Source organism: Lepeophtheirus salmonis, chromosome 4 (genome assembly GCF_016086655.4).
Source record: "Lepeophtheirus salmonis chromosome 4, UVic_Lsal_1.4, whole genome shotgun sequence".
Taxonomy (NCBI): Eukaryota; Metazoa; Arthropoda; class Copepoda; order Siphonostomatoida; family Caligidae; genus Lepeophtheirus; species Lepeophtheirus salmonis.
The window spans coordinates 30,241,045-30,268,859 of record NC_052134.2 but is presented as its reverse complement, the minus strand read 5'-3'; the positions used below and the strand labels follow the sequence as shown (position 1 = coordinate 30,268,859).

The 27,815-nt window shown below is 31.5% G+C and overlaps 2 protein-coding genes across 3 annotated transcripts in view; one reads left to right on the top strand and one right to left on the bottom strand.

The window, feature by feature from the left end:
• Positions 1-14,199, top strand: part of Cdep (Chondrocyte-derived ezrin-like domain containing protein) — a 99,249-nt gene extending 85,050 nt beyond the window's left edge. For both annotated transcript variants that reach the window (XM_071887815.1, XM_071887814.1), the window contains exons 10-19: positions 4,830-5,076; positions 6,655-6,949; positions 7,019-7,108; positions 8,162-8,295; positions 11,549-11,847; positions 12,137-12,246; positions 12,319-12,477; positions 12,544-12,768; positions 13,236-13,720; positions 13,782-14,199. In XM_071887815.1, coding sequence (XP_071743916.1) covers positions 4,830-5,076; positions 6,655-6,949; positions 7,019-7,108; positions 8,162-8,295; positions 11,549-11,847; positions 12,137-12,246; positions 12,319-12,477; positions 12,544-12,768; positions 13,236-13,720; positions 13,782-13,842 — 2,105 coding nt within the window. In that variant the 3' untranslated portion in view covers positions 13,843-14,199. The remainder of the gene's footprint in view (positions 1-4,829; positions 5,077-6,654; positions 6,950-7,018; positions 7,109-8,161; positions 8,296-11,548; positions 11,848-12,136; positions 12,247-12,318; positions 12,478-12,543; positions 12,769-13,235; positions 13,721-13,781) is intronic.
• Positions 13,951-27,815, bottom strand: part of LOC121116655 (1-phosphatidylinositol 4,5-bisphosphate phosphodiesterase-like) — a 154,146-nt gene continuing 140,281 nt past the window's right edge. The window contains 1 exon segment of the mRNA XM_040710924.2: positions 13,951-14,548. Within this exon segment, the coding sequence (XP_040566858.1) occupies positions 14,233-14,548 (316 nt within the window). The 3' untranslated portion in view covers positions 13,951-14,232.

Genomic DNA, 27,815 nt, shown 5'->3' with positions numbered 1-27,815 from the left:
AAGAAGAAGAAGAATATATCATTATTATTGTTTTAATTCTGCATGGGCTCTGTTACCCTTTATTTATTTACTATTAACTAATTATATACCAACATACATACTACATAATATTTATTAACTCTTATTAAGACACGCCCCTTTACCAACACCCACCCTCAAGCAGTGGCGAAGTGGCAAGCAATGTTTCATAGGATGCTAAATGTGAAAGGGAAAATAAAATGAAAACTTACTTCTTTTTTCTTATTTGAAAGAAGAAAATGATTGCCTTTTTCTTTAAACAGGAGCGCCCACAGGATCATATATATATATATTTCTTTTTTCGGGGGGTTATCTTTTTGAAAGAACTATTTGCAAATTTAGCAATTTTTAATCAAGGTTTGGTGAGTTTAATTAAACTTTTCACTTATAAGTTGTTCTTTTTCTTTGTCTATTACCCTTTTTTTCAATTGAAGGTGTACAAATATTTAATATCAGCTGTTGTCACATATATGACACTCAATCTCATCAAAGTTAAGGAGTATATTGTCAATACCAAAAGTTCTTTAAAAGTAATGGATATTTTATATAGAAGTTTTTATTAAATATGAAATTATAATATTTCAACTATAATAATCACAAATTATATCTTGTTGATGCCCAAATCTAATGCTATTTTGATTAATTTGCGTAATTTTGGGTATATGTCAAATCTGTATCACAAAATCAACTTTGATTAATATTTTGGTTGACTTTTAAACCAAGATCATTAACTACGTCAAATAAAGGATGTTGACGAACAACGAATTAATTAAATATGCATACTATTTTTTTTTATAGAAAAAAAAAGGTTGGGCTGAGAAAATAAAAATATTATTTTCCACTGAAAAAAAGATTGAAAAAAGACTGCTTTTATTTTTTTGAAAAACTAAAAAAAAAATCGAACAAAAAGATTCAAAATTTAAGTGGGTGCCAAATCGTAAAAAAGATCCAAATTTCCACCTTCAACAAAGAGATATATATATAAACTTGTTAAATTCTTAATTTTTTTCATGGCCTTCTCCCTTCGAACTTTCCTGCCACTCCGTCACTGTTTTTTTCCGTTTATGAATAAGAAAGTTCATCCTTCCCTCTCTCCTCTTTTACTAGTGTCAAAAGAAAAGTTTTCAACCATTCAACATTCGTATATTCATTATAAAACATTTCTATTTTTTACTTATTGATATCTCTGACCCTCACAAAATTATTAAAATAATATAAATGTCACTTTTACAGCAAATATTATTATATAATTGTCTTATACTTATTTAAGGAGAACTGCCAGACAGCCCACAAATAATACTTACCGTCAATTTTCTCTCCCCCGTCTCCATGCCCTATAGTATTATCCAATTGTTTTTTGTCGATGATTATAACTCTGTGACTGATTCATTATTATTATATAATTATTAATCTATTATCTTTTAACACAAAACAACTATTACTACAGCATACATTGAATGCCTTTTGATTTATTTTTTGTCTTGCACCCATTTAATTTATACATACTGAATATCCGATAGCCCATTGGTTCCCAAACATTTATAAGTTTGACCCTTATAATATGGGGTTAGACAAGATACGACCCCATCACCTCTTATTGAGTGATTAATATAAAATTTGGACTGCATTTTATGTAAATAGATTACTGAATGGACATACCTATGTAGTTCAAACCAGAGGCAAATAATATACGTTATTTGACTGTATTGAACCAAAATAAAGATTTTACTATCAATTCTCTTTTTTTTATCGCATATATACTTTTTTGCAAATCATCTTACGGCCCTTTGTTGTGTCTTGCGACCCCTTAGTGCTATAGCCTAGATTATTATAAAATATATAATGAGAAAATATATTGGATTAGTCTAGAGTTGTAAATTTGCAGCACTGTGGGCAGTGCTGTGTTAGTTCTTATTTATTTAGTTCAATCCAGTCTTTGAACCAGTCCTATTGTGTTCCCAAAAACTGCCGGTTCTTGGAATTTTTGATAAAATATCAATGGCATATTAAACCAAATAAGATATATAATCCATGGTCTAAAAAGTCCCGGGCTTACAAAGAAAACACGTTTTTTTCTCGTTTAAATTTTTTTTTTTTTTTTTAGAAATAATAATTATTTCTAATTCGCTTTATAAACCTGAGTCCCAATAACACTTTTCAAGCCATTACTTGGCTAGGGGTATTCTAAATGAGTTTGTAGATACAACATATAATATACATATAATTATGTTTTCTGGACATTTTTGTGAGGGTATAAATAGTTTTTTGCTCAAATATATATATATATTTGAGAAGGACCGCTCAAAAGATTAATGAATGCAAATTCCGTGATATTAGAAAATGATTTTCATGATTTTTGAAAATTAATACTCAATTAGAATTGATATTTTTGATTGAAAAACTGAGACGTCTGTTTTTTTCTTTACAAACAAAATTATCAGTTAAGCTGGTTTTTTATTCCTTTTACATTGTATTTTCGCAGTATTGAAATACAAATTGAATTTGGGAGAGAATAGGTAGTTATGTTACAAAAAATTTCAATTTCAATATTTTCCTTTTAAACCATGTTTTATCTGATAGATAATTCTTTAAAAAAATCCATTTTGACACCAAAATCAAGTACTTTCCCATTGTGCAGTAATCAAAATTGAAGGTGCTAATATCGGGTCGAAAAATATGCACTTTGCATCGACAAATAGGGTGGAAACTTTACAGGATACCAAATTAAATCACGTCCATTATACCTTTTACTTAATTCATAACATGAGTTTCCAGCGAATGGTGCGATCAAACAAAGCAATGTATGGGGAAAAAATTTGACTGGGTGAAAGATTAAGAATTTATCTACAGCAAATATAAATGACGTCAAAAGGATTTCTGCCATTTACCTAAAGAAAATCCTACATTTCTATTAGGATTCCCCATATACTTATATAATTCCGCCAACGCCTGCTGCAAGTTTTTTTCGCACCTTAAATCGTCATTTTGTAACATACCTAGAATAAATCTATTTTTACGTAGATCAATTAATGTTTGTTCAAATCTAAAAATTATCCATAATTATATATAATACGAAAAAAATCACGACGTTATCAATAACTATTTTAATTAGATATTGAAAATGTAAAATTTTGTTTAAAAAAAGAAGTTAAAAACTTCCATGAAATTAAATGTGAGGAATGACTGGCCATCAAAAGAATAAGCCTCAAGTCACAATTCTCATGATGTAAGTTATCCTAATCTTATGAGCTACAACAGCAAATAGTGATGATGGAAAAAATTATACAATTACCTTGAGACACTGACTCGTGTTCAACGGCTTTTCACACGAAACCTTTTCCACATTGGCTTCCAGGGTCTCTCTGAAGTCTTTTAAAAGCTATTTTAGAGTTAGTCTCTACCCAAAAATATTTTCAATGACCACCTTCAACACTTTATGGATTAAATCTTGATGCCCGCAGAGGTAAATTCGATACAAGTCCTAGTAAAAAAAAACCATTATTTTAAAGGGACTTGAAAAATATGTATCCCCAGGAAATTTGATTTTCCAAGATAATGAAATCTCAGTAATCGAATTAGATTAGATTATCTACTCAAATGATACTGCATGCCCGACTATTTTTAATGGAATATCAAAGGTTAGTTTAAAAAAAAAAAATAATGGGTTATATTTTTATTATACCCCCAAAAAATGTGATTTGAATTAATAAACAGGGATATAGGATAAAATAAATAGTAAATTTTAAGTGGCATTTGTTGTTTTTTTTTACTTTTTCTTTAGTATCGCAGAAAACTTACTTATAACAATATGGCGGAACAAAAAACATTAATCTTTCTTCTTTGTTTATTTCCCTCCTTTTTTACACCTGTGTCAGAAGAGTGGTTGAATTGGTGCATAAATTACCTACACTACTATACATGTCTGATACCCTTTAGTTCACTTGATATTATTGAGGTGTGTTGACATTGGAAATTGCATTAATGATGTTTTTACCTCTTAAAATAACCTAGAGTATTAAAAAAAACTCCCCACTCTAATAAACCGCCTCAAGGTTTTCCTTCTTTTGACAAGAAACACAGTCCCCGTTTTTTTTTGTTTTTTCGAGAAGCATGATTATACAAATTAAATAGCAGAGGCGGAAGAAATGTTGTACATATAAAGGAGTGTGTGAAACATCCTAAAAGTGAAAGGCTCGCCTTGGAAAGCATCACATCACGGAAAGGCTCTCCTTCCCTTCTGCTTACACACTCACAAAAAAAAACCTTTTTTTTTCTTACTCTCCTTCATTCTACAAATGTATAATATGTAGTATAGTAGCTCTTTAAGAAGACTTTAGAAAACAAGCTTCACCCACTAGTCTTCATTATCGCCATATTGAATTGTGTCTACTACAATATTATCGACTCAACCGCCTCTCTCTCTCTCCTTCCATCATTCATCCCATGAAGGTCACCTGGGACTAAGGTACAAATATAACCCAGAAAATGTCCACTTCTCCCCTAGCCTTAAAGTTACAAACAAAAAAACGCATACAGAAAGAATAAAAGGTGTTGGAGACGACTTCCTTAAAACAACCACTCTGAGAGGTAGTCAATTGCTTTCTAAAATATTTATTTAATCATTTAGAACGTATATGCAACAAGTGAATCGTGGTAGTGATGGTAAGGCAAGAAAGAAAAATATTTTCAAATAACAGAGAGGGGGGGGGGGGGGCATCATTTAAATAGTTTTTTTATTTGCGAATTCTATATTGTATTTATCATCAGGAGTATAGCTTTTTCTAATACTGTTATTATTATTTATTTTGCAGATGAGAAGAGTTTACGACAACAACAGAGTAATCAAGGATTTGCTCCTTCAACTCGTGTTCTTCAAGGCTATCCTCCTCTCCACAACTCAACCCCATTGGTTCAGTCCCCTTATTCCGACACCACTTCGAATAGCATAACACTCCTGAGCAGTCCCTCTCCAAGTACTGATCCTCCTGTGTATTCGAGTTTATTTCCTGGGAATACTTTGGAGAATAATAACAAGATACTTAATCTTCCACCTTTGCCGTAAGTGTGTTTATCAATGTTGTAGGAGGTGATATATATATATATTTTTTTTTTGGAGGGGGGGTAATAAGATTTTTGCTCAAACTAAATATTTGTCGCTACATTTTCTTTCATGAACTTTTTTGGGAGAACCATCAAGTATTACTGAAATATACCATTAACTGCCTGATAATTGATATCCCTCCTCTTCTAAGCCTTTGGTTTTATCTATTCTCCTCTCTTGGTAATTTCATATTTATAGATATCAGCTCCTTATAAAATATTACATAATGAAGGTATTTACAGAGTTGTAAAGAGCAGATTTAATGGACTGAAATTCTCCCATAGGTAAAATTAATGGGAAATTTATGCAAGTAGAAAAAAATAATGGGATGAAATAGTTTTTGCATATCATGTAGTAGCCATTTCTTTTTTTCTGCCATTTTTATAGTGATTATATTTAAGCGTCATTCACTCACGGGGTGGTCCAGAATTATGATCCCATTAACTTTAGCGTAATTAAATTAAGAGTATTGGGGACGTCTCCTTCTGCTAGTCCCATCCCACACTGTGAATAAAGTGGAATAATGGTGCAAATACAATTTACAGCACTTGGAACGCCAAAAAATTGGCCTTTTTCTTCCCCTGACTCCATTGCAATGTAAGACATGGTCGAGGGGAAGGGTAAAGACTCCTTGATGGGCTCCACGGAGGCAAGTTGTTTGGAAGAAGGACGAACACATTGAATGAGATACTGATTAATTGTACGCAGAATAATATTAAACTTTTGTAAAAGTTTAATACATATTCTAAAACAAACCATTTTCTTGTGAACAATTTAATCTAATCCTGGACTACCTTGTATGCTCTACACTTATTATTTTGAATTCCTTCTTATACAATCATGAACATTGATTTACTAATAATTATGATACATCCGTAACTAATTGCTGAGTAATATTAGGTTAAGTAAAAAGTTATGAGTGGTTTTCGCTCGATGTCTTTAGTAAGCTATACCTCACGATTAATAAGTTGGTTCGAAAGAAGATTAGAGTATGCATAAAGGTTAAGCGTACATTGAAAAAGTTTGTTTAGAGTTTCGTGTTTGTTGAGTCCAGTTGTGTGATACAGAGTTCCCAAAAGGAAGTAAAAAATGAAAATTCGATAAATTCTTCATTATCACTACAACCAAGGTAAAAAGGTGGAGCAAGTGGCTAAAACAAGATGTGATGTTTATGCACCCATTAATACAACAGTAAAGTAGCGGTTCGAACGATTCCGTTCTGGTAATATGGACGTTGAAAATGTTGATAAAATAATGGAAATCGTCGAGTTGTAAAGGTATGTGAGGACTTATTCTATTGCCAGGAACAGGAGATTAGCCAGAAAACCGATTGGAACCATCTAAATCTATGTAATCCTAATTATGCTAATGTTATTTTCAAAATAAATCGATAAAACGCTCATAACTTTTTACTAGACCTATTATTAATATTAAAAAGAGAGACGAGTTAATTGTATGTAGTTTGCCAATTTATATATATCATTACACCTACAATAAACAAACAAAACCCATTAATCCTTCTTTTATGTTATTAGGACTGACAAACTGAACAATAACAGTGGTAACAGTAGCAACTCGAATACTCCATATTACAAAGCCATAAATCACAACATCATCAATAGCACGACGCACTCAAATAACAACATCAATAATAATAATAATAATTCTAGTATATATAACTCCACGTCCCTTCTTTCCAATCCCCCAGACTCTCCAATCATCATGTCCTCGCATCGTCAAGCTTCCTTGTCCAGAGAAGACTCTGTAGATGCGAGTCTTACTCCTCTGGGAACACGAACGTCCACAACAGATACTGAGACACGGAGAAAGGTACATTCTTGAGTTATATATCATTAGTTAGTTCCATCATCATTAAATAATTCACTTCCTTTTATGCAGAGATATCCAACAGACAAGGCTTATTTCATCGCTAAGGAGATATTAATGACAGAAAGGACCTACAAAAAGGATCTAGAGATAATTAACTTAGTAAGTTCTTAGTTGGGGCGTGATATATGAATGTATTTAGTATAATGTATATTCTCATAGACTTTATTAAATTAATCAAAGTGCCGCTGCTTTCTCCCTTGTGTTTAGAATTAAAAATAATGCAATTGTTACAAAAGATACATAAATGTATATTATTATTATATAAGTTAATCCTTAACTTAGTATTTTGTTCCAACTTGTATTTATGAACTAATAGTAGTAGCACTTGGCATTGTCCGGAGTAATTTCACGTCTGCTAAAAGACTATCTCTATTGAAAGTGAGCATGTTTGATTTTTGAGGTCAAAATATTGACCTCGTGACCTTATGGGTAAAAACTCATTTTGTTGGCTTATACAATAAAATATAACAGAAGAATAAAAAAATTATCTATTCAATGGTTATTAAAGTAGATCAATAATCTTCAAAAACATTTCAAATACAGCGATTTAGAAATATTCTGGGTGGTGTGTAGGCCGAAACTTTAGAACCCTCTAAATTCTGAACCGGAGAACAAAAAAGGCATAGTTTTGGATTTTTGAGTTATACACTAATATTAAAACATGTGACAAATTTGAATCAACAAATCGAAGATTGTAATGTGAAAAATGTTCTTTTTTTATTGATTTCAATTGAAATGACCCATACCCAACTTTATATTTTACTCAAATCTTAAGTTAGACCGTATACTGAATGCACACCCCTGTAATTTTACTTCATTGTTATTTCTTAGATCAGTATATGTTACTGATATACATCAGGGGCAATTTACGATCTTACAGTGACTGTTTTTCATGCACACATACAAACCTTGATTTATTAATATAATGAAGTAAATCATCTTGTAAAATTGTCATGAAAAGGGGAGAATATACATAAAAGAGTGTTTATATGTGATCCAAACTTGTCAAAGAGAAATTGATACATGAAAGGAAGATACATTCATTCATATTTCTGAATACATACACGCTTTGGCATGTCACTCTATATTTGTATAAACACGCCTATTGTATCTACTTTTTTGTGCGATCACATCTGTTCCTTTCTATTTCAGTGGTTTCGGGATGAGGTCAATAAAGAAGACATGGTTCCGGAGGAAATCGTTTCCCTCCTTTTCTCTCATTTGGATCCTATTTATGAACTACACTGTAATCTCCTCAAAGACATTGAGCAGCGAATGGCTACCTGGTAATAATAATCTCTCTTTCCTACCGTTAGCTTTTTGTATATGTAATTCTTGAATCAAATCAAAAACCTTCTAAACAAAAATCAAGAAAATAAGATATGTTCCAATATACTTTTACTTCATACCAATATCAGACTTGCTGTCGTTCACCTTTTTTTAGTCGTTTAGTTACCTTTAATAGTTCATTTTTTCGAATTCATTTAGTTCACTAAATCGATCATCGTTTACTCTTTAAATGCATTTCAGTAAAAAAAAAACGGAATCATAGTAAATCGACAAATTTCCAAAATCTTTTAATACAGGGGTCGTCAGACTACGCCTCACATGCCTTTTGATGGACCCCTAGCCCCTCTGCCATCTTACTACATAAACAGCCCCTTTGGAAATAATAAATTGATGAAATTATTTTGTATTCAACGAGTGCTGATTTAATAAATATACCTATATTTATCCACAGAGTAAAGATTGAGATGGAATTAATATCTTCTTATCGTTCTCCCTTCTTTTTATTCAGACGTGTCCTTTATCACGTCGTTACCTTTATTGTATGACGCAACCTTTTTGTAAGAAAAGTCCAAAATCAGATAGTAATTTACCAAATCAGTGAAACAGACCAACTGTTATAAATTTTTTAGTACTCCTAGACTATCAGTTTGATATTATTTATAATACGATTTATATAATGAATCTGATTTACATATATATTATTTTAAAATCCTACAAAGTAATTGATTCGATACTGTATCAGGTAAAATGTAGTTTTTTTAATATTTTATTTAAAGTGTTGGTATACATTTGTATTTCTATGTCATAGCCCAGATTTCTTCATTATATAATAACATAGCCAATATATATATTTATATATGCGACGAGGAATTAACAAGTAATTGTGTTCCTGTCCTTGAGGAAACGGAGCATAAACATTCATAACTTAAAATTTCGTATATTTATTAAAAATTAATTAGAAAAGAAATACCCATGGCGTATCATGTCAGAAGATAGGACAAACAGCTGACAACAAAAATGTATAGGGTATTTTTCTGTTCGCAAGGTGACGCCGTGTTATATGTACAGAGCACCAAGCTTGAACATTATAGAAATTATTAAAATATTAAGACGTGTAAAGTACTCCCAAACATCTTAATAAAATATCTGATAAATATAAGTACTTTATGAAAAAATTAATAAACAATTATTTGGACCATATAAAATATTGCGAAAATTGGAGATCTGAGATAATTTAATCTAAATAAACGATGAACGATTTAAAAGGTTTTTTTTTGTAGTTCATCTTTCATAAATAATTTTTTTGAACGATTATGGTATTTAAACGATTATCAACAAGCCTGATACAACCCAAGTCAAGTTACTTTGATACAACTTTAATATTTTATAGACATATTATTTTGTTCAATTATAGGCTTTGCGTTCTAATTAGTGATTGGACGATTCCAAAAGAAATCCCGATGATATTCTAGTTAAAATTAGCTATTCGAATTCCGATTATTTAATATTTTAAATAATAGTTAAAAAATACAATTTAGCTATCATGTGTGTCCACATGATTATATTTTAAGGAGCTTGGTTTTTGGATTTTTTGGAAAAAAATCCAAAAAGTAAAAAATTTGAATAATTAAATTTTTTGGAATAAAAATTCCAAATATAAAATTCGGGAAAAAATTTCAAATAAACAATTTGCTATTTTAATTTTTTCAAAAAACCACAACTATTCACAAAAATTAATTATTTTGAAACAAAATTTCTAAAATCAACAGCTGTTCAAAATAAATAAAATAATTTCAAACATCCCCAGTTTTCCAAAAAAAAAAAAAATTGAAAAAAATTTCAAATATTATATTTTTTTAAAACAAATTCAAATATACAATCTGATATTCACATAAAAAAATTATATATTAAGTTTTTTGTAGATTAAATTTTTTGAAAAAAACTTTTAAATATTAAATTTTCTAGTAAAATGCAAAAATGCCTTCATTTTTTAGGGGGGGAGTATCTTTTTTATAACTTACAAAAATAATCAATAGTTAAATATCAGTAATAAAAAAAGACTCGTAATTGTAAATTAAACATGATTTTCCCAGATGGCGAATCCTGAGAAACATCCGATTCTCCGATTCTGATCAATTGCTTTTGACAAGAATTTTTTTTGGTCAGTATGAAAAAAATTTATGGAATCGATGGAGCTCATAGACAACGTACTCGGGAGAACATATGCTCTTGAACTCAGTGTGCGTAGATACGCGCCCAGGTGATTTCTAAAAAAATAAATATACTTTATTTATATGGGCTTAACACAAGATTCCTAGGTTAGTTGGAGTAATTTTAATTCATTGAATTGAATGTTTACTTAAACTTAATCAGTGAAACTCCATCTAACCAATTAAAGGAACATTAAATAAAAATGAGGGTTAATTTTTTGTAAATAGTTGCTGATTTCTCAACTTTTTCCCCTAAGAATTTAATATTTGAAATTTAAAATTGAGCCCTTTAAAAGATATCTTATATATATTTATAAGTGATGTTATCACAGATGGATTCAAAAATGATCGAAGAGATTATTCTGATTTTTAGCAAGTAGATTTATAAAATAACCAAGTATGTTTCTATGCTATTTTTTGGCCATCGAATATCATTCAGAACCTGTTTTCGACCAAAATAAAACGTCCTTTTTCTTGCATAACTATTTCTTTATATTCCCCTCTACTCAGCCCTTAAACGTGAGCACCCTCTGCTAATACTGGCTAACCGTTATTATTTACTCATCTCTACAATGCAAATTTTGATAAGTTATGAATTATTTTGTTCCATATCTGTAAGACATTGTAAATCGTCTTCCTCGTGGTCCCAGTCTGCTCCTGACGGTCTTCTGTGACAATTCTACGCGAAGAAACGCTTCTATCACCATCTTTTTCTTGTTCTGTGGGGATCATGGTGGCGTTTTCTTAGCAATCAACGACTAATTATGTGTTCTACAACATTTTACATTGCTCATAGGAAAATTGTAAAAAAAAAATTTACTTTGAACCTCTCAAAATTTGTATAATAGAGATGAGTAAATAATAATGGTTGGCCCGATATATATAAAATAAACCTATTTATATAACTGTCTTGATAATTTTTGGGCTAGAGATCCCAAATGACGAAAGCTAGCAACGCCCCTAGGTATATCTAATGAGTTGTAGCAATGAAGAAACTAGGATTGAATTGATACTTAATATAACTTGTATTTTCCTTTAGGGAGGGCCGTGGAAACGCTGCTCGATTCGTTGGAGATCACAAGAAAGTAGGAGATATTCTCCTTCGTTACTTTGATTCCTCAACGGTGGAGCATTATCTACGCTTTGTTGAATCTCATTTAAATATACTCCAAAAGATAGAGGCCTCCCTTGCCGCTATAAATAATCCCTCTCCGCCAGATGCCAAGTTTCAACAGGTCTTTAAGGACTTTGAATCTCAAAAAGTCTGCTATCTTCCTATCTGCGTCCTTCTACTTAAGCCTCTTCATCGCATACTACATTACGAACTTCTACTAAAACGTAAGGACTTGAATAATTCAATTATGTCTCTTTACATATATTTTATAATAAAAGTATGTAGTTATAATAATCCAAATCGTTATTCGAATTGAAAGCTTTTATTTTTATAAAAATTGCTGAACAAACTTTTTTAAGGAATATATTTCCATTTTCTTTCAATTTATTCAAAATACTTTATACGTAAAAGATTGAATTATTTAATTTTTTTTTCTTACTAACTTTCCTCGGTTTTCAATTGTGAAATAAATTAGTTTAAAGAAATATAATAAATATCTTTTTCATATGATAGGTTTGATCAATCACTATAATTCTAATCACCATGACTATAATGATACCAGTTTGGCTTTATCTCGAGTTGAAGGCATCTTGTCAAAGATGGCTCTTAGACTGGAGGAATCAGTAAGTATCAAAACAAGCACTTCATAAAAAAATTTAACAATTATTTTTTTATTTTTTTTATGTTTTGTAAAGGAAAACTTTGTTAAATTATCTGAGCTACAACGGGACGTAGGTGGGCCTCCGAACAATCCCTCAGGTGTATCCTTTCTACAAAGTGAAAGGAAGTTTATACGTGAGGGATCTCTACAAAAGCTCTCCCGTAAAGGTTATCAGCAAAGAATGTTTTTCTTGGTATGTCTAGATGATTATTCAAATGAAAAACCATAATGTGAGGACCATATATTTATTTATTTTTAGTTTTCGGACATGCTCGTCTATGCCAATCGTGCAACCTCTCCAAATCTGTACTTCCGAATTCATAATCAACTCAGCTTAAAAGATCTAACCATCATTGATTCAGAGCCACGAATGGGAGCTGACCATTGTTTCAACATTTGTGAAGGGAAAAAAGCCCTTCTTGTTTCAGCTGTGAATGAGGCGGAGAAAGACGCATGGATGAATGATATAAAAGAAGCGACACAGGTAGGTTTTGGTCTAGATCTCAGGGGCATGCGCAGGAGTTGGGAATGAGGGGATGTAGTCCCCCAAAAAAAATTTTTACTTCTTACTATTTTTTTTGTCAGGCTTAAGAAAATTTACGCGAATATTTTTTGTAAAAACAATTTTTTGAAAGATTTCTTATCTTATAAAAAGGTAATTCGGGCAAATTATGCAGCAGAGCAAAGAATTTAATTTTTTGTGAATAGCTATGGATTTTTGAAATTTTTTGTGTATAGCGGTGGGTTTTTGAAATTTTACTCGAAAAAATTTAATTTATTTATGTTTTTTCCAAAAACTTAAATTTTTTGTGAATGGCAATAGATTGTTGCAATTTCTTATAAAAATATTTAAACAAAAAACTAAGCCCCCCTCAAAAGATATATATATATATAATTTTGTAGACTCCCCAGGATCTAAAGGATTTGAATTTTTTAAATGCTATTCCGTAGATTTGTCAAGAAAATGGGCTCCTCAAGGACTCTTCCAACAAGTTTTTAAGTCTCAAGTCCATGTCTGGCTCGGAAGATGGTCTAGATCGCGGTGGAGTGAGTAACAACAACAATGGAGATTTACCTGTGCCCTCTGGACAACAACAGCGTACCAATTCCTCCGTCCACGTCTGTTGGCACCGGAGTACCACTGTCTCTGCTCATGAAGTAAGAAACTCCCTACGAAATGGACTCTCTGGCTACCTACTTCGTAAATTTAAAAACTCTAATGGTTGGCAAAAACTCTGGGTCGTCTTTACTAGCTCTTGTCTCTACTTTTTCAAGACCTATCAGGATGACTTTCCTCTAGCCTCTCTTCCACTTCTTGGCTATGCTGTTGAAAAGCCAGATGAAGTGGACAATATTCAAAAAGACTTTGTTTTTAAACTTCAATTTAAGAATCATGTGTATTTTTTCCGTGCAGAGAGTCAGTACACCTATGAACGGTAAGTCCCCTTAACAATTCATGCAATAAACCTGTTTGTAATTCATTATTTTCTCTTTCAGATGGATAGAGGTTCTAAGTACTGTCACAAAGATATCCGATGAATTGAATGCCAATGGTTAACATACTTAGTGTGATTCCTTTCTCTTCTATTTAAAGACATTTTTATAATATTACATATGTATATAATTTTTGTAAAAAAAAAAAGAATTTTTTTAATGAAGAACATCATTGAAAAATCATTTTTTAATCACACATTTATCTATGTTATTGTTTCCCTATTTTATGGAATTAATTGTACACTATTATTTTTTATTCATAACATATGATAAATCCTCTCCTTTATCATAAATTATTTATTATGAATTATGATTTTTTATAACTTCTCAACTTTTTAAACAATTTATCTTAATCTTATCACTATTAATTATATTTGTTAAAATTACAATTTCCAAATAAATAATATGTGTTTCCCTAAAATCTACGCAACAATCTTCAATATCACGCAACCTCCTATACATAGGCTTCTCTTCGTCCAGCCATGCCTTGTTCCTTATCCTCATTGGTATAAGTTTCAATCCACAATTTGATATCCTTAGAAATCTCCCCCATCTGTGCATCATGGAGTCTCTTTTGCTTATCCTTCCTCTTATTTTGTTTGATGGCAATGTTCTTTCGCTCGTCCATGAAGCGTTTTGTATTACCCTGATTTTTCTCACGAAGTCGACGATCCTTGTCTGCTTTGGTTTTGAGGGTAGCATCTCCTTGGACTTCTTTCGCAGTTTCTACGGAGACCTTGGCTTGGTTATTCTTCATATCATTTGTTTCTCTAGAAAAAATCAATGGTTATTCATTTCGTTTGAAAAGATCCTAAATGCAATTTAATTGAATTAAAATTATTTATTGGGCGTGAATGAATATATAGTCTTGTAAAGGATTTTCACAATGTAATTATAGTCGAATTTATTTTCTAATAAATTGGAAAAGAACTTCAAACACTTTGCAATTATTAAACTTATTAGTGGTTTTTTTTTGTGTGTATTGAGAAATTGCATGACTTCTAAATTTAAAGTATGATAATTGTAATTTATTTTTGTTCTACCCAAACAACTTTAATTAGTGTATTTTATATATTTCATACTGTTCTGCAACGGGTTTTATTTACAGTACTGACTCTAATCTAAAAGTAAATCTAATCAAAGGAGACCACAGGATTATATTTTGGTCTTAGAAATTTCTTTTAAAAAATGGAAAAAAATTTGCTAAATTAAAAAAAGTTTCAAAATATAGAACTTTTTCGAAAAAAATTATAAAAATCAACAGCCTATTCAGAAATAATTACATTTTTTGGAAAAAAAATTCAAAAACCACAGCTCTTTTTACACAATAAAATATTTTTTTTTTTTTTAAATTTAAAAATCTATAGCCATTTGCAAAATATTAAATATTTGGAAAATAATTTCAAAAATCCAGTGCTATTCTTAAAAATTTTTTAAGTTATCTAAAAAAAGTTTCAACAATGCACAGTTGTTTACAGAAATATATTTTTTTGAGAAAAAAATATGAAAAATTCAATTTCAATAAAAGCATTTTTTGAAAAAAATTCAAATATTAAATTTTTGAAGATAATTTTAAAATTCCATGGCATTTTTTAGAAATAATTATTCAAAAATTTAATTAAATTGTAAATTTTTTAGACAAAATTATTCAAAATTTAACTAAATTTTAAATTTTTTTTTAAAAAATATTCAAAAATTTAATTAAATTTCAAATGTTAAATTTTCTAGTAAAAACAAAGAAAAATTGGAGGTGGGTGCTACAGGGCTTTAGCCCACCCGTCCATTGGTAACGTACTGATATTTTTCCCACCTTTGTTTTATTCAAAGGTTTAAAAAATATATTTTGTTCAAGAAAATTATATGGACTGGTCTTTGTTGAAGCACGTCGTTAACTTGAAGGTATCACACAGCCATCCATATAAAAAAAAAAAAAAGAAGAAGAAAGAGAATAAAACCACATAATCAGGTAGTAGTAAGCAATGGAAACAATGGAATTATTATTCATTAAGTGTTAAAAAGTGTTCACAGCTTAGCAAGTGTAACCAATTAATATTCTGAACGTAGATTAGGAGAAAAGAAACAGAAACATTGACAAGTTGACCACAAAATACAGAATATAATTTTGTATTTGAGAGATATCATCGTATGACGTCGTTAGCTAAAGTGTATCACGCAACCTTTCTTCGAAAAAGAAACAAAAAATCATCTGTTTGTAAGTCAAATAAGTCAATAATGCCAATCTATGATTTAACCCTGATGTCCTCCCAGACAATCATTAGTCCTTTTAATATTGAAATCCTGCAAAATATTTTATTTAATACTCTCAGGGGCGTCCGTAGGATTATATTTGGAGGGAGGGGGCGAGGCGTTTAAATATTAAATTGTCATAATTTTTTTTCAAAAGTTCACAGCTGTTCCCGAAAAATGATTTTCTTTCCCCAAAAGTTTCAAATATTAAATTTTTGGAAAATAAATTTTAAAAATCCACAGCCGTGGATTAATTTTCTTGGAATTTTTTATGAAGAATTACATTTTTTGGATATTTGGATTTGGGGGGGGGGGAGCTAAGGCCCCTTCAACCCACCTCGCCCCTGACTCAATATAATATTACTTATTCATACGACGAGAGATCAACAAGAAATTGTATTATTTTCCTTGTGGACATGAAGCATATATATTGCATAAATTAATAAATTCGTTTATTTATCAAAAAGAGTAAATTATGAAATAGTTATGACATATCAAGTCGGAGGAGGGAATCGACAGCTGACAACAATAGGGTATTTTTGTGTTAACAAGTTAACGCCTTGGTGTAGGATTAGAAAAGTTCACTGCGCTCTTTTCACCCTGATTTCAAGACAAGTTTATCTCGAGGAAGGCTATTTATATAATATTAAATATATAATTATTGGAAAAGATATAATGAGTACATTATAAGGACTATTTGAAGTACAAAAATTGGCACTATAGTGACAAGCTCATTACAGCTAACCATCTTATTAATTTTCAAGAAGTTCGAATAGAAGAAAAAACCTTAGATTATGATCACGACTTTGAAATTTTAGAAGATATACAGGTTTCGGAAGCAAAACGTGGACTATTAATAAATACTAATTATGTAATTAAAATAGAGAAGTTTTGTGATTTTTTCCTGCATATTTAGAATTTCCTTTCCTTTCTGCATAAGTAAGCAATAATAAACATTTCTCAAATCTTTCATCATGAGTGAGCAAAAAGCAAAAAGCCAGAGGATCTCGGACTTTCTGGATGCCAAAATTTAAAAGGCAGAGATTATGGACATTGTGAAGTGCTCCAGGAGCCTCATTTTCAAGATGGTCAAGATAAAAAAGGATTGAAAAACCTCCCAAGGAAAGAAGGAAGTGGGGGACACGGGGTAAAAAGGGATTCTGAGTTTCTGGGAGACTTGAAGAAGAAGATCAAGGAGTACCCCACAAAATCCATGAATCGCCTCTCTAACAAGTTTGACGTGGACGAGGGGACAATCTTTAGGGCTGTTGACTGACACTCTGAAGAAAAGGAGACTGCAAATGTGTAAGAAAGTTGATGCGTCGATCAAGGCAAAAGGATCCACGGTTAAAAATTTCTCTGGCGATAAGATTTTCACCAAGGACCAAGTCTACAACTACCGTTGGCTTAGGGGATCACCAGAGGAGGTGTTCCGTACAAAACATCCGGCCCAAACAATGGTCCTGGGTGTCGTAGCATCCAACGGCGGCTAGAAGATGACTTCCTTTTTTTTAAGGCTGGGGAGAAAATCGGCCAGGAGGTCTACTACAAGGTCCTGAGGTTCATCATACTGCCATGGCTCAAGGCCACCTATCCAGGGGACAACTATGTGTGGACCTAAGATGGTGCACCCTCACACACATTGGCCAAATTTCAGAAGTTCTGCGCCGACAACATGGCTGATTTTTGGCCCAAGGGCATGTGGCCATCATCTTTACCAGATTTGACCCCGTTGGACTTTGCTGGGTGGGGCACTTTCGAGAGGGAGACAAACCGGACATCTCACCCGAACATGGACTTCTTGCAGGCCGCCATTGTGAAGGAGTGGAACAACTTGTCCAAGAAGTGCATCATCAACTCCTGCAAGGCTTTCCACCGCCGTGTGGAGACTGTGATTGCTGCTGAGGGCGGCCATAATGAGTGAACATGTCCACAAAGGTCGTGTCTCAATGTTTTGTAAAAAAAAATTTCAAAATTATTTATCAAAAAATAAAATTATTGACATTTTTCTAAAATCAGTCATTGAGTCCACGTTTTGCTTCCGACCCCTGTATCTTGTCACCTTAAAGAATTTTATCTGCAAGAATGAAATGGTTTGATACGCAATTTGGGATTACAAAAAAACATAGGAGGAGTCCTAACTTCCCACTTAAATCAGAAAAGATTGCTTAAACCGAAGTTGATTTCTTATACATTTGAAAATATAAATTAATTTTCTGGAATTTGGGGTTTTTGATGGGGTGAAAATATGAAACTTATCAGAGATTAAGAGTTGATCAATAAAATGACAAATCTGGAAAGGAATGCTTGGTTTTTTTTTCTACAAATATTGGATAACTTAGAGGGGAATTACAAAGCAACTAACAACAAAGAGTTGTTGTATATACATATGGTCCAAAGAAAACAGAGGAACCAGATAGTTGAAGTTGTATTTGCGGTGGCACTTGCGCAAAACACGATTCCCCCATCCCTACATATGGAGGACTACAGAGTAATATAATGTTAAGTGTAAAATGAGTATCAAACTTCTTTTTCTTCATAGCCATTGTACATGCTTTCCTGATAATCTTGGTAATGTAAGTGATGAACAGGAAAAAAAAATTCATCAATATTTAATAGTATTCGAAAAACGTAGTGTGCATATGATGATAGACTATTATTGGAGAATGAAAAGAGATTGTATTGAAGTTGAACATACACAAAAATGTAATGAGACAATTTTTAACATAAACTATTAAATAAAAATATATATGGATATTAAAATATCGGTACTCTTTTCATCATTATATTTTGTGTTGCTATTAGTATATATGATATATCCCCTTATGTTCGTTCATTGGATGGATTTTTCTAACCTATTAACTAAAAATAAATTTCTTTAAGAAGATTTACTGAGTGAAAAATGGAAGAAATTAAAAAAGGTTACCCGTATTTATTTCCTATTTCACGAGTGAGGTAGATATACATAATTGTTTATCTACAAAGCAAAGTGAAATGTTATACTTATGAATAAAAGATAAAATATATATGTTGAATTAGTCAATGTCAAAGGTTTCTTCAAGACACTACAATTAAAATAATATTTTAATATAATAAAGTAAAATATTACGTATAAACAGAACATTAAAATGATATATATGTAAGCTATAATCATAAACATTGAGTAAATGGAGAAACAAATTTTAAAATTGAACCCAAAATCTTTTGATATACATATTTTTTGAATAGGTCTTTTTTTAAATAATACCAGTACATTTTTCTACAATATAAGCAGGCTTTTGAACGGAACATATTTTTTTTTTAAACGATGAATGCTGAACGCTAAAAATGAGATTTTAGCGTTCCATTCCAATAGGTGAGAGTAAGTTTGTAAGGGATGTAGTTATCCACGGGATCAGTATCCTAGAAACACGACTATGCAAATTCAGGGGTAATTTTTGAAATTTGCGAGGGACCTAAAGCCTCCACTCCTCCAAAGGACCCTGATATTAATATTCATATAAATGTTAATTGACCACTCTAAAAAGTACATTTATCTCGTACTCAATGAAACACATTCTCACGCTCTTTTTTATTTATTTTTGGTATGGATGTAAAGTACTTCACATTCAGTGTATATTTGAGTTAGATAATATGTTTAACGTTACTGATTGCAATCAAGGTTAATATTATTTCTATTTATCTTGGCTGCGATGTATTTTTCATTGCTGCCTACATATCGGGGTTTAGTTAAAAAAACTATTAATTTTTATGAAAATACATGAATCATATATACAAAGGTTCAATCATTTTTTATATTTGTAAAATGACAGGCAATATTTCAAAGAGATATTACAGTCAATTAAAGGCATTGAATTCAAATTTCTCGGATGAATTAAAATATCCGAGAGTGTTAACTGTAGCTTAAAAACTCTGTTTTATCTATTTGACTTAATTTGGTCCAATATTGTCTTAGAAATATATTTGACTTCCTGATTTGATAAATGTGGCAGGGAGTTTTGGCTACTTTAAGTACAATTAGCGGTGCCTCCAAAGGATTAATCAGAATCATTTGTTCGTTGAAATTAACTATAATTTGCTAGAAAATGCTTTCTATGTTCAATTTTGAGAAAAATTATTTTAGTTTCCTTTTGGGTTGACGTGCTACAAATTTGCAATTTTATTACCATGACTCAATACTATTAAGAGTTTGTCATAAGTTATATATAATAGATTTTAATAATGTATTATGACTTTATTCATCTATATTCACATATCGGTTTAAGAGAAGATCGATATGATTGTATCACAACGGAAATAGCTATTCTACTCCTGTGAAAATAAAATATTGTAATTTTTAGTCGGCTATTAGTGTTTTAAACTTGAGTTTGTTTAATTTTTTTATGATTTTCATAGACATTTCAGACAAAAAACCCCGCTTTGGAGCCCCAGACATACATGAAAGCGTTGTCGTTTTTCTACATTCAATTTAATTTAGAAATCTCATTTGAAGTATCCTACTGATTGAAACGAGGAACGGAACGAAAAAAGACAAATTGAAGGGAACGCTTACAAGCCTGAATATAACCATCAAATTCGTTATCATTATGAATATGTTATTAGGGTCTAACAAAGAGTGTCGTTTTTCATCATTTGCAGCCTCAAATGGAAATATGTCGAGTTCAAAATAAGATTATTCATCGTACTTCTTAGTATTTGTCTTAATGCTGAAAAATATTTATTGTATTTTTCGACGAATTCTCTTCCATTTCTATGTTAATATATTCTTATTAACTTTTTAAGTATGTCGCAAATTCCTGTTGAAGTAGCCAAAATAACTATCGTAGCAATAAATAAATGAATAAATGACAGATTTGATTTGAAAGGCCATATTGGGGCAAATATAAGTATTTAAAAAAAAATTAAGTTTCTTAACTATACGTAAAATTCTTTCATATCTTAACTCATCCCGCTAATTTTAATATAGAGCCTGATTCAAATACGTATATGAAATATAGGATTGTATTTCTATTTTATATACTAAATAAAATAAATTGAGATATTTTCTTTTTCTTGACTTTTGTTCAAGATTGTTTTTATGTTGAAAAAAAACAAACCATTTGTGTAATTCATCATTTTTTTAGTTTTTCACCATCAAAGATATTAAAATTGTCGATATCCTAGTCAGCATACATTTAAAAAAAAAGGTATAAATAACATATTAGTGTTCTTATTAATTATTAAATTACTAATATTTTTATTATTTGTAGAAGGTAAAATCGATCCCTTGTGACGTCAATGAGAATGATTTTCCTCCTTTTAATTATTCCATTATATAATATAATAAATTATATAACCAAGTATTAATATAATATGTTCGTATTATAATGAAAAATATACATTTTTTTGCAGGATATGTGGAATATTTTGTATACATATTTAATATATCTTATTTGGCTTAATAAACCATCGATATTTTTATGAAAAATTCCAAGCACTGAGAGCTAAGGATCGCTAACAAAGAACCGATCCCAAAGACTGACGGACCGAATAAATAAGGCCAACACAACACTACTTGGCGTGAGTCCAATGGAAATTCGTCGATCACGTTCAAATGTCATTCTGTCGACTTGTACGTAAGCTAGAGAGCTTAGGTTTGTTTTGTTTTGTAACTAATTGTTTATACTTTAATATATGGATATATATACATTAATTTCAATAAATCAACCATCATTAGTTATTGAATTAGTCGGGTTTCAGAATTCAATGGCCCACCTGGTATGATGTCAAAAAACTTGAACTCGTCACTTTGTATTATGGATGTGCTATTAAGGATGTTATTACGGAATTTGAAACAAAAAAATAAGCTTATCTTCCCCACCCTGGGTACTAAATAAAGGCTACTTGTTCCACGAAACGAGACTCTCTGCTCACAACACCATCTACCCCCTAAAACAACATTTTTACATTCTAAAGGATAGTTTTATTACTAATCTACTAGTCTTTGGAATTCTATACCTTTATGCTTTCGCCAGGGAAGTGTGGCTGACCTCAAGCGATTATGAGTTAATTCTTCTTTGTGTGACTTATACATATCTTAAATGCATTACTTTTACAAGAATGATCATTTCTATATTTCATACACACTAAATATAAGTCGACCTTTATAGACTTTGATTATTGCTGCTGGTCGAAATAAATAAAATGAAAACATTAATGACAGTTGATCAAAAAAAAATCGATATCCCATAATATATGAGACGGAAAAAAATCAGTTCATATCGGTCCACTACCCAAGACATACTTAGTGTTACTCTCCGGTTTTCTTTGAGTACACCCACATGTACAATGTAGATGTGAGCCCAATCCTTGTAATTAACATCGAAAATCCCACATTCTGCTTTAAAACTAATATACGATCCTCATCGAATTGTTCACAGTAACGCGTTACAAAAGCAACGCGTTACTGTAATATACTACATTAGGCAGTAACGGAGTAATATAATGCGCCACTAAATATCTATCCGTAATATTATTACAGTTACTGAGTTGGTAACGCGCGTTACAATCCGAGCTGTCTCACAGGCGAGGTGTTTTCGAAAAAACAAGACAGGCGTAACAGCCGTAAATAAAGAAGAGAAGAAGACTGTTTTAAATCAACACAAGAAGAAGGCGATTTGGTTTGGAGATTTCAAGATGGCATCAACGAAGGATAATTCAACATTTTCTAAGTAGTTATACTTGCACTATTTTCAATTTATCAGAGAAATAGACAAGAACCTCATAGTAAGGTGCACTTTATGTGTTGGGGGGGAAGCCTGCTAATAAGTAACTTATTACTCTATACAGAAGTTAATATTGTAAAAAAAAACGTATTACTTTCAAATGCAAGTAACTAGTAATATGAAATATATTACATTTTGGAAGTAACTTACCCAACACTGATTATAAAGGACATATATATATATATATTTCTCGAGGTAAAAGCCATCAGGAAAAGAACAATCTAATCCAAGGGGAAACATTTGATCCAGAGGAATAAATACAAAGTGCCTTTCAACCTTCTATGTATTATTTTGTGCCTTACACATATTGTAATATTAACCAACAACTATTTATTTGTAAGCAGAAACGTGTTGGGTATTCACAAGGAAGAAACATTTAATTTAGATAAGGAAAAATACTTCCTGTTTGTTATTTCAACCCATTTACTTCTAATTATAATAATTTTTTATTCTCTCATGTGTGTCCATGTTCTATATAAACATTTAGCATAACATGTACAAACATCTAAGGCATAGAGGTAATAATAAAAATAATATGCTTTTGTTCTTTAGAAAACATTGCAGACAATATGTGTGTACTAGGGCTTCGCTCAACAGATTCCGGGATTACGTTTCCCACCGGATTTTCAACTTACAGAAGTTATTTCCTTTCCTGGAAAATCCCGTATTTACAGAGTGGGGACCCAAAACTTACAGTAGCATTTAATTACTATTGTATCTCCGTTATTTTATATTACGAGGTTTCATTACAAAGCCAAAGATCCTTAAATGTTCATCGCAAATATTTTTTCCTAGTTGAAGTTCCGAGTCCAATTCATCATGCTCCGAGATGAGTCCAAGTCATGATGCCTCTAACCTAAGGCGTCACCGGATCCGATATAAGTCTATAAAAATAAATGTATATGTTTAAAAATAATATGCAACGTCATTTTTTTTTAACATTACCCTCTCGTAAGCTGGAGTATATTACCCTCAAACTTTTGCGCATCTTGTCGCCTCTATGTATTTCTTTTACTATTGTTTTATCTCATATATCTAAATTTGCAAATGTCGGAGTAACAACAAAAATGGCAACACGCGTGCAAGAAGACGTGCGTTTTCAACTCAATTTAGACTACCAGAAACATCAAGAAGTCTATTACAGCCCCATGCAGCCAAGAAGAACCAAAAATTATCAATCACAATGTGGCGGACTTCTAGCCTGCCTCCATGTGCTTCTTCTTCAGCCCTGACCTTAATTTTCTGTACTTTACAGTTTGGGGCGTCTTAAGAAAAAATGTCTGTCACACTTCTCATCTAAATTTGGATTCGCTCCAAGCTCCCATCATGACAATGTGGTACACCATGGACACGGCCTTCATCCTCAAGAGCTGCTAATCTGTATGCCCGCGACTACAGACTGTTATTGCTTATGAAAAAAAATATATCGAATAAATAATATAAAAAATACAGAATTTAAACATATCACTAAATGAAATTTCCTCGTTCCATAAGAATCACATTTTTTGTAATTTATTGATTCTACTGCAAGTTTTGGCTCTCCAACATGTAAAGGTTTATATTTTTTCAAATTTTTTTATTTAGTTTATATATTATATAGAACATACATATATAAATAAACCCGAGCAATTCCGTAAAAAGTACATAAATAAACATTATAGTTTATAATTATTGCTCCGGGCTAGAATTTCAGCTAATATTCTAAAAATGAATCTTAATAATAAAAAAACTGTAAACATGCAAATTAATCATTATGATAAATATTTGTTAAAATTTCTTAACACCCTTTTTAAAATACTTTGATGATTTCGTGAAGTTGATGGAAGTTACCGGATTTCTTCCTCTGCAAAATTCCATGACTCACATCCTCATTTATGAATTTTCATTGTGAGAGAGTCAAAGCGAGCTGAAGCTGCCAAGATGATACCTCTCAACTCATCCTCCCGAATAGGCTAATAATTAGTTAGTCGGCTGACGTGTAGGTCTTTAACATTAAGAATTGCAAAGTCCAGAGCCCTTGTTACCTCAGAAGTTCCACCCCTTCTTTGAAATTCCAAAAAGAACAAGACCTTTATCATATTTTTCTTCCACGTTCGTCGACCCATTTAGATTTATTTAATAATTTCATAATATAAACTGTTTATTTAATTAAAGTCAAACTATTATTTACCGTTCAGGCAAGGAACACTGAAAAGCGACCTTTTTTGTTCAATTGATCTCTTCAGCCGAGTTTCTTGTTTTTTAATGATTCTAAATTAAAAACTAGATATGGCTAATTATTGTGGCGACACGCTTAAACAGGTTATGGTTTGACCCGGTTTGACTGTATATATATATAATCCACCAAAAATAAACATGTTCATAGCTTATTTTTGTCGTCATTTTGAGTGGAAGGGGTAACGAAATTTAATAAAGTTTTACACGCGGGCTTTGAAAAAATTAGTGGCAAACAAGACACCTATCTTTCTTGTCCACTTTGAGGGCCAAAGTCATATATGAATCTTATGGCTGTTTTTAGCGGTTTTGGGTAATGCTATTTTTGAATTTGAATCAGGAAGTAATTACTGATTAATAGACGGCAAAACGATCAATTTATATTTTGACGTAAAGGTGAAATCATTGAACTCTGGGTTTGCACTTTTGTTAAAGAAGCTCAAGCAAAATATATAAAGAGTACTGAATCCTTGAGTCTTGGGAGATCACTTTTTTATTTAGATCAATGCAAAGATACTTAATGTACATTTCTATCTAATGAAGTAATCAACAGCCCAGGTTTTATGATTTTTCGGGGCGGTGCTATTGATCTTGAAGAAATGAAGAATGTGGGTGTCTTTAAGGATCTTGGAGTTTTGACATCTTCTAATATGAAATTCAGCCCTCACATTTACAGTATTGTCAGAAAAGCAAATAGAGCGCTTGGGGTTATTAAAAGGAGTTTTAAAACCAGAAATATGAAGCTGATGAAGAAGCTTAATGAAGCATATGTTATGCCTATTTTAAACAACACTTATCAGTTGTGGAATCCAATGTATATAAAGGAAATCAGAGCTCTTGATAATGTACAGAAACGCTTTATTAAGATGGTATCCGGCGATTTACATCTAGTAGGCCTGTTGTCGCTTGAAAAGAGGAGGAAACTTCAGGATGTGGTTATGATGTTTAAAGTTATTAATGGACTGACTCATTGTAATATCAAGCCCAAAGTATTTAGTAAGGTGTACACCACTAGGTTGTCTTCCGATTTTTACTTAGTTCATCCATCGGGAAATACTAATTACCTCCAACATAGCTTTTTTAATCGAACTATACGAATATGGAACAGCCTCTCCGAAGAGGTGAGAAGAACGTCTTCACTTAAAAGATAATCCACATCTACTTTAATTCCACACCACATCTATCATTTCATTTTACCATATTATTTCATTAGATTTTGTCATATTGTTTTATTACACTTTTTCATAATGTTTTATTATATTTTATAGTCGAAACCAACCAAAGACAAATAAATCAAATTTTCATTACCTATTTACTGCTTATTTATACAAAATGAGCTAATGTGAACGCTTTTCCTCAATCTTTAGTTTATTCTCAAGATAATTTACACTCTACCTGTTACAGTTGCCTCCACAGACACGCTCAATTGGATTGAAACAGGGAGCCAAAATTATTTATGAAAAAAAAAAAAAAAAAAAATGCTCGTAGCACGAATTAGATCGTAGGCTTTTCAAATCCAAAATAAAATAATAATAAAGTTTAAATAAATTGCAGTGACAAGTCTGATCCTTGACTAATACCTAAATCATTATGTGAAATACATAATTACGTTTGGAAATTCTAGGGATAGCTCCTTATGGGGTTGTCTAACATCTTTAGTACACTTTTAGGGATTTTGATGAAAGTGAGAATTGAGAATAAATCATGAGTGTGACTAGCTTAAAATGTATTATTTTCACTTCAAATAAAAAAAAATTAATACTTAAAATGTTTATTATTTTCTCCCGGGAATCCCTCTCAAGGATAATTTCCCGGGAAATGAGAACCTCTAGTATGTACATAGATGTAAATGGTATACGCACGTATTGTGTGCTTATAATATTATTTTGGAACAATTCTACATATTTACATACATACTTACAAATAAATCTTAATGTTTTTTTATATATTTTTTTTTGTGAAAATTATCATTTTGAAAGAATGATGAAACGTCTTTAGAATTTTATATTTAAAGTATGTAGATAGATAGAAAAGAGACGATAAATGCAAAGCTGCCAATGAAGGGAATTGATTTTAAAATGGATAATTTATCCAATTGTACATATATTTGGTTCCCCTTGCTGTTCAATATGTTATGGTGCTAAGGAGGTATCAAACAGAGTCAATTCCTTTTAGAAACTACTTTAATTGTACATGATTATACAATGTGTCTCTGCAAATCGTGTACAAATTTTCCGATGAGACAATGAGACTTGATCCATTAAAATCTGAACACTTTGACATTTAAACTTTAACAACACTTAATTTATTAATTAACAATAGACTTTCAACAAAATAAATAACATGAATAGATGTGTGTCTGAGCTCTCTTAATGATTAATGTGGCCGTCTTTAGAGGCAATGAGGTATTCCAGGCATCAACGGAAGGCCTTCCACCCGCTACAGATGTAGTCCTCTGTCATTGCGTCCCAGTGCTGGCGGACAGTGGCTTTGAGGGGCTTGGTGTTTGGATGAACAACACTGAAGGCCTTCCCCTTGACATGCACTCTTAAGGGTTAGTCGAGGGGGTTGGCATCAGGGATGTAGAGGGCCAAAAGTGTAAAAAAAAAGAGAGTTCAAAAGACTCATTCAGAAGTGGCCTCTCCACCCTCACAAGGTACTTTTCACCAACATTTTTGATAGCTCTGTAGACAACCTGGTCTGAAATCCTGAGATATCTTGCATGGACCCTCATGGACTTGAGGGGATTGACCAGGACCATTTGCTTTAACTCCTCGAGGTCCAGTTTAGCCATTTTCTCAGAGCCCTTTTT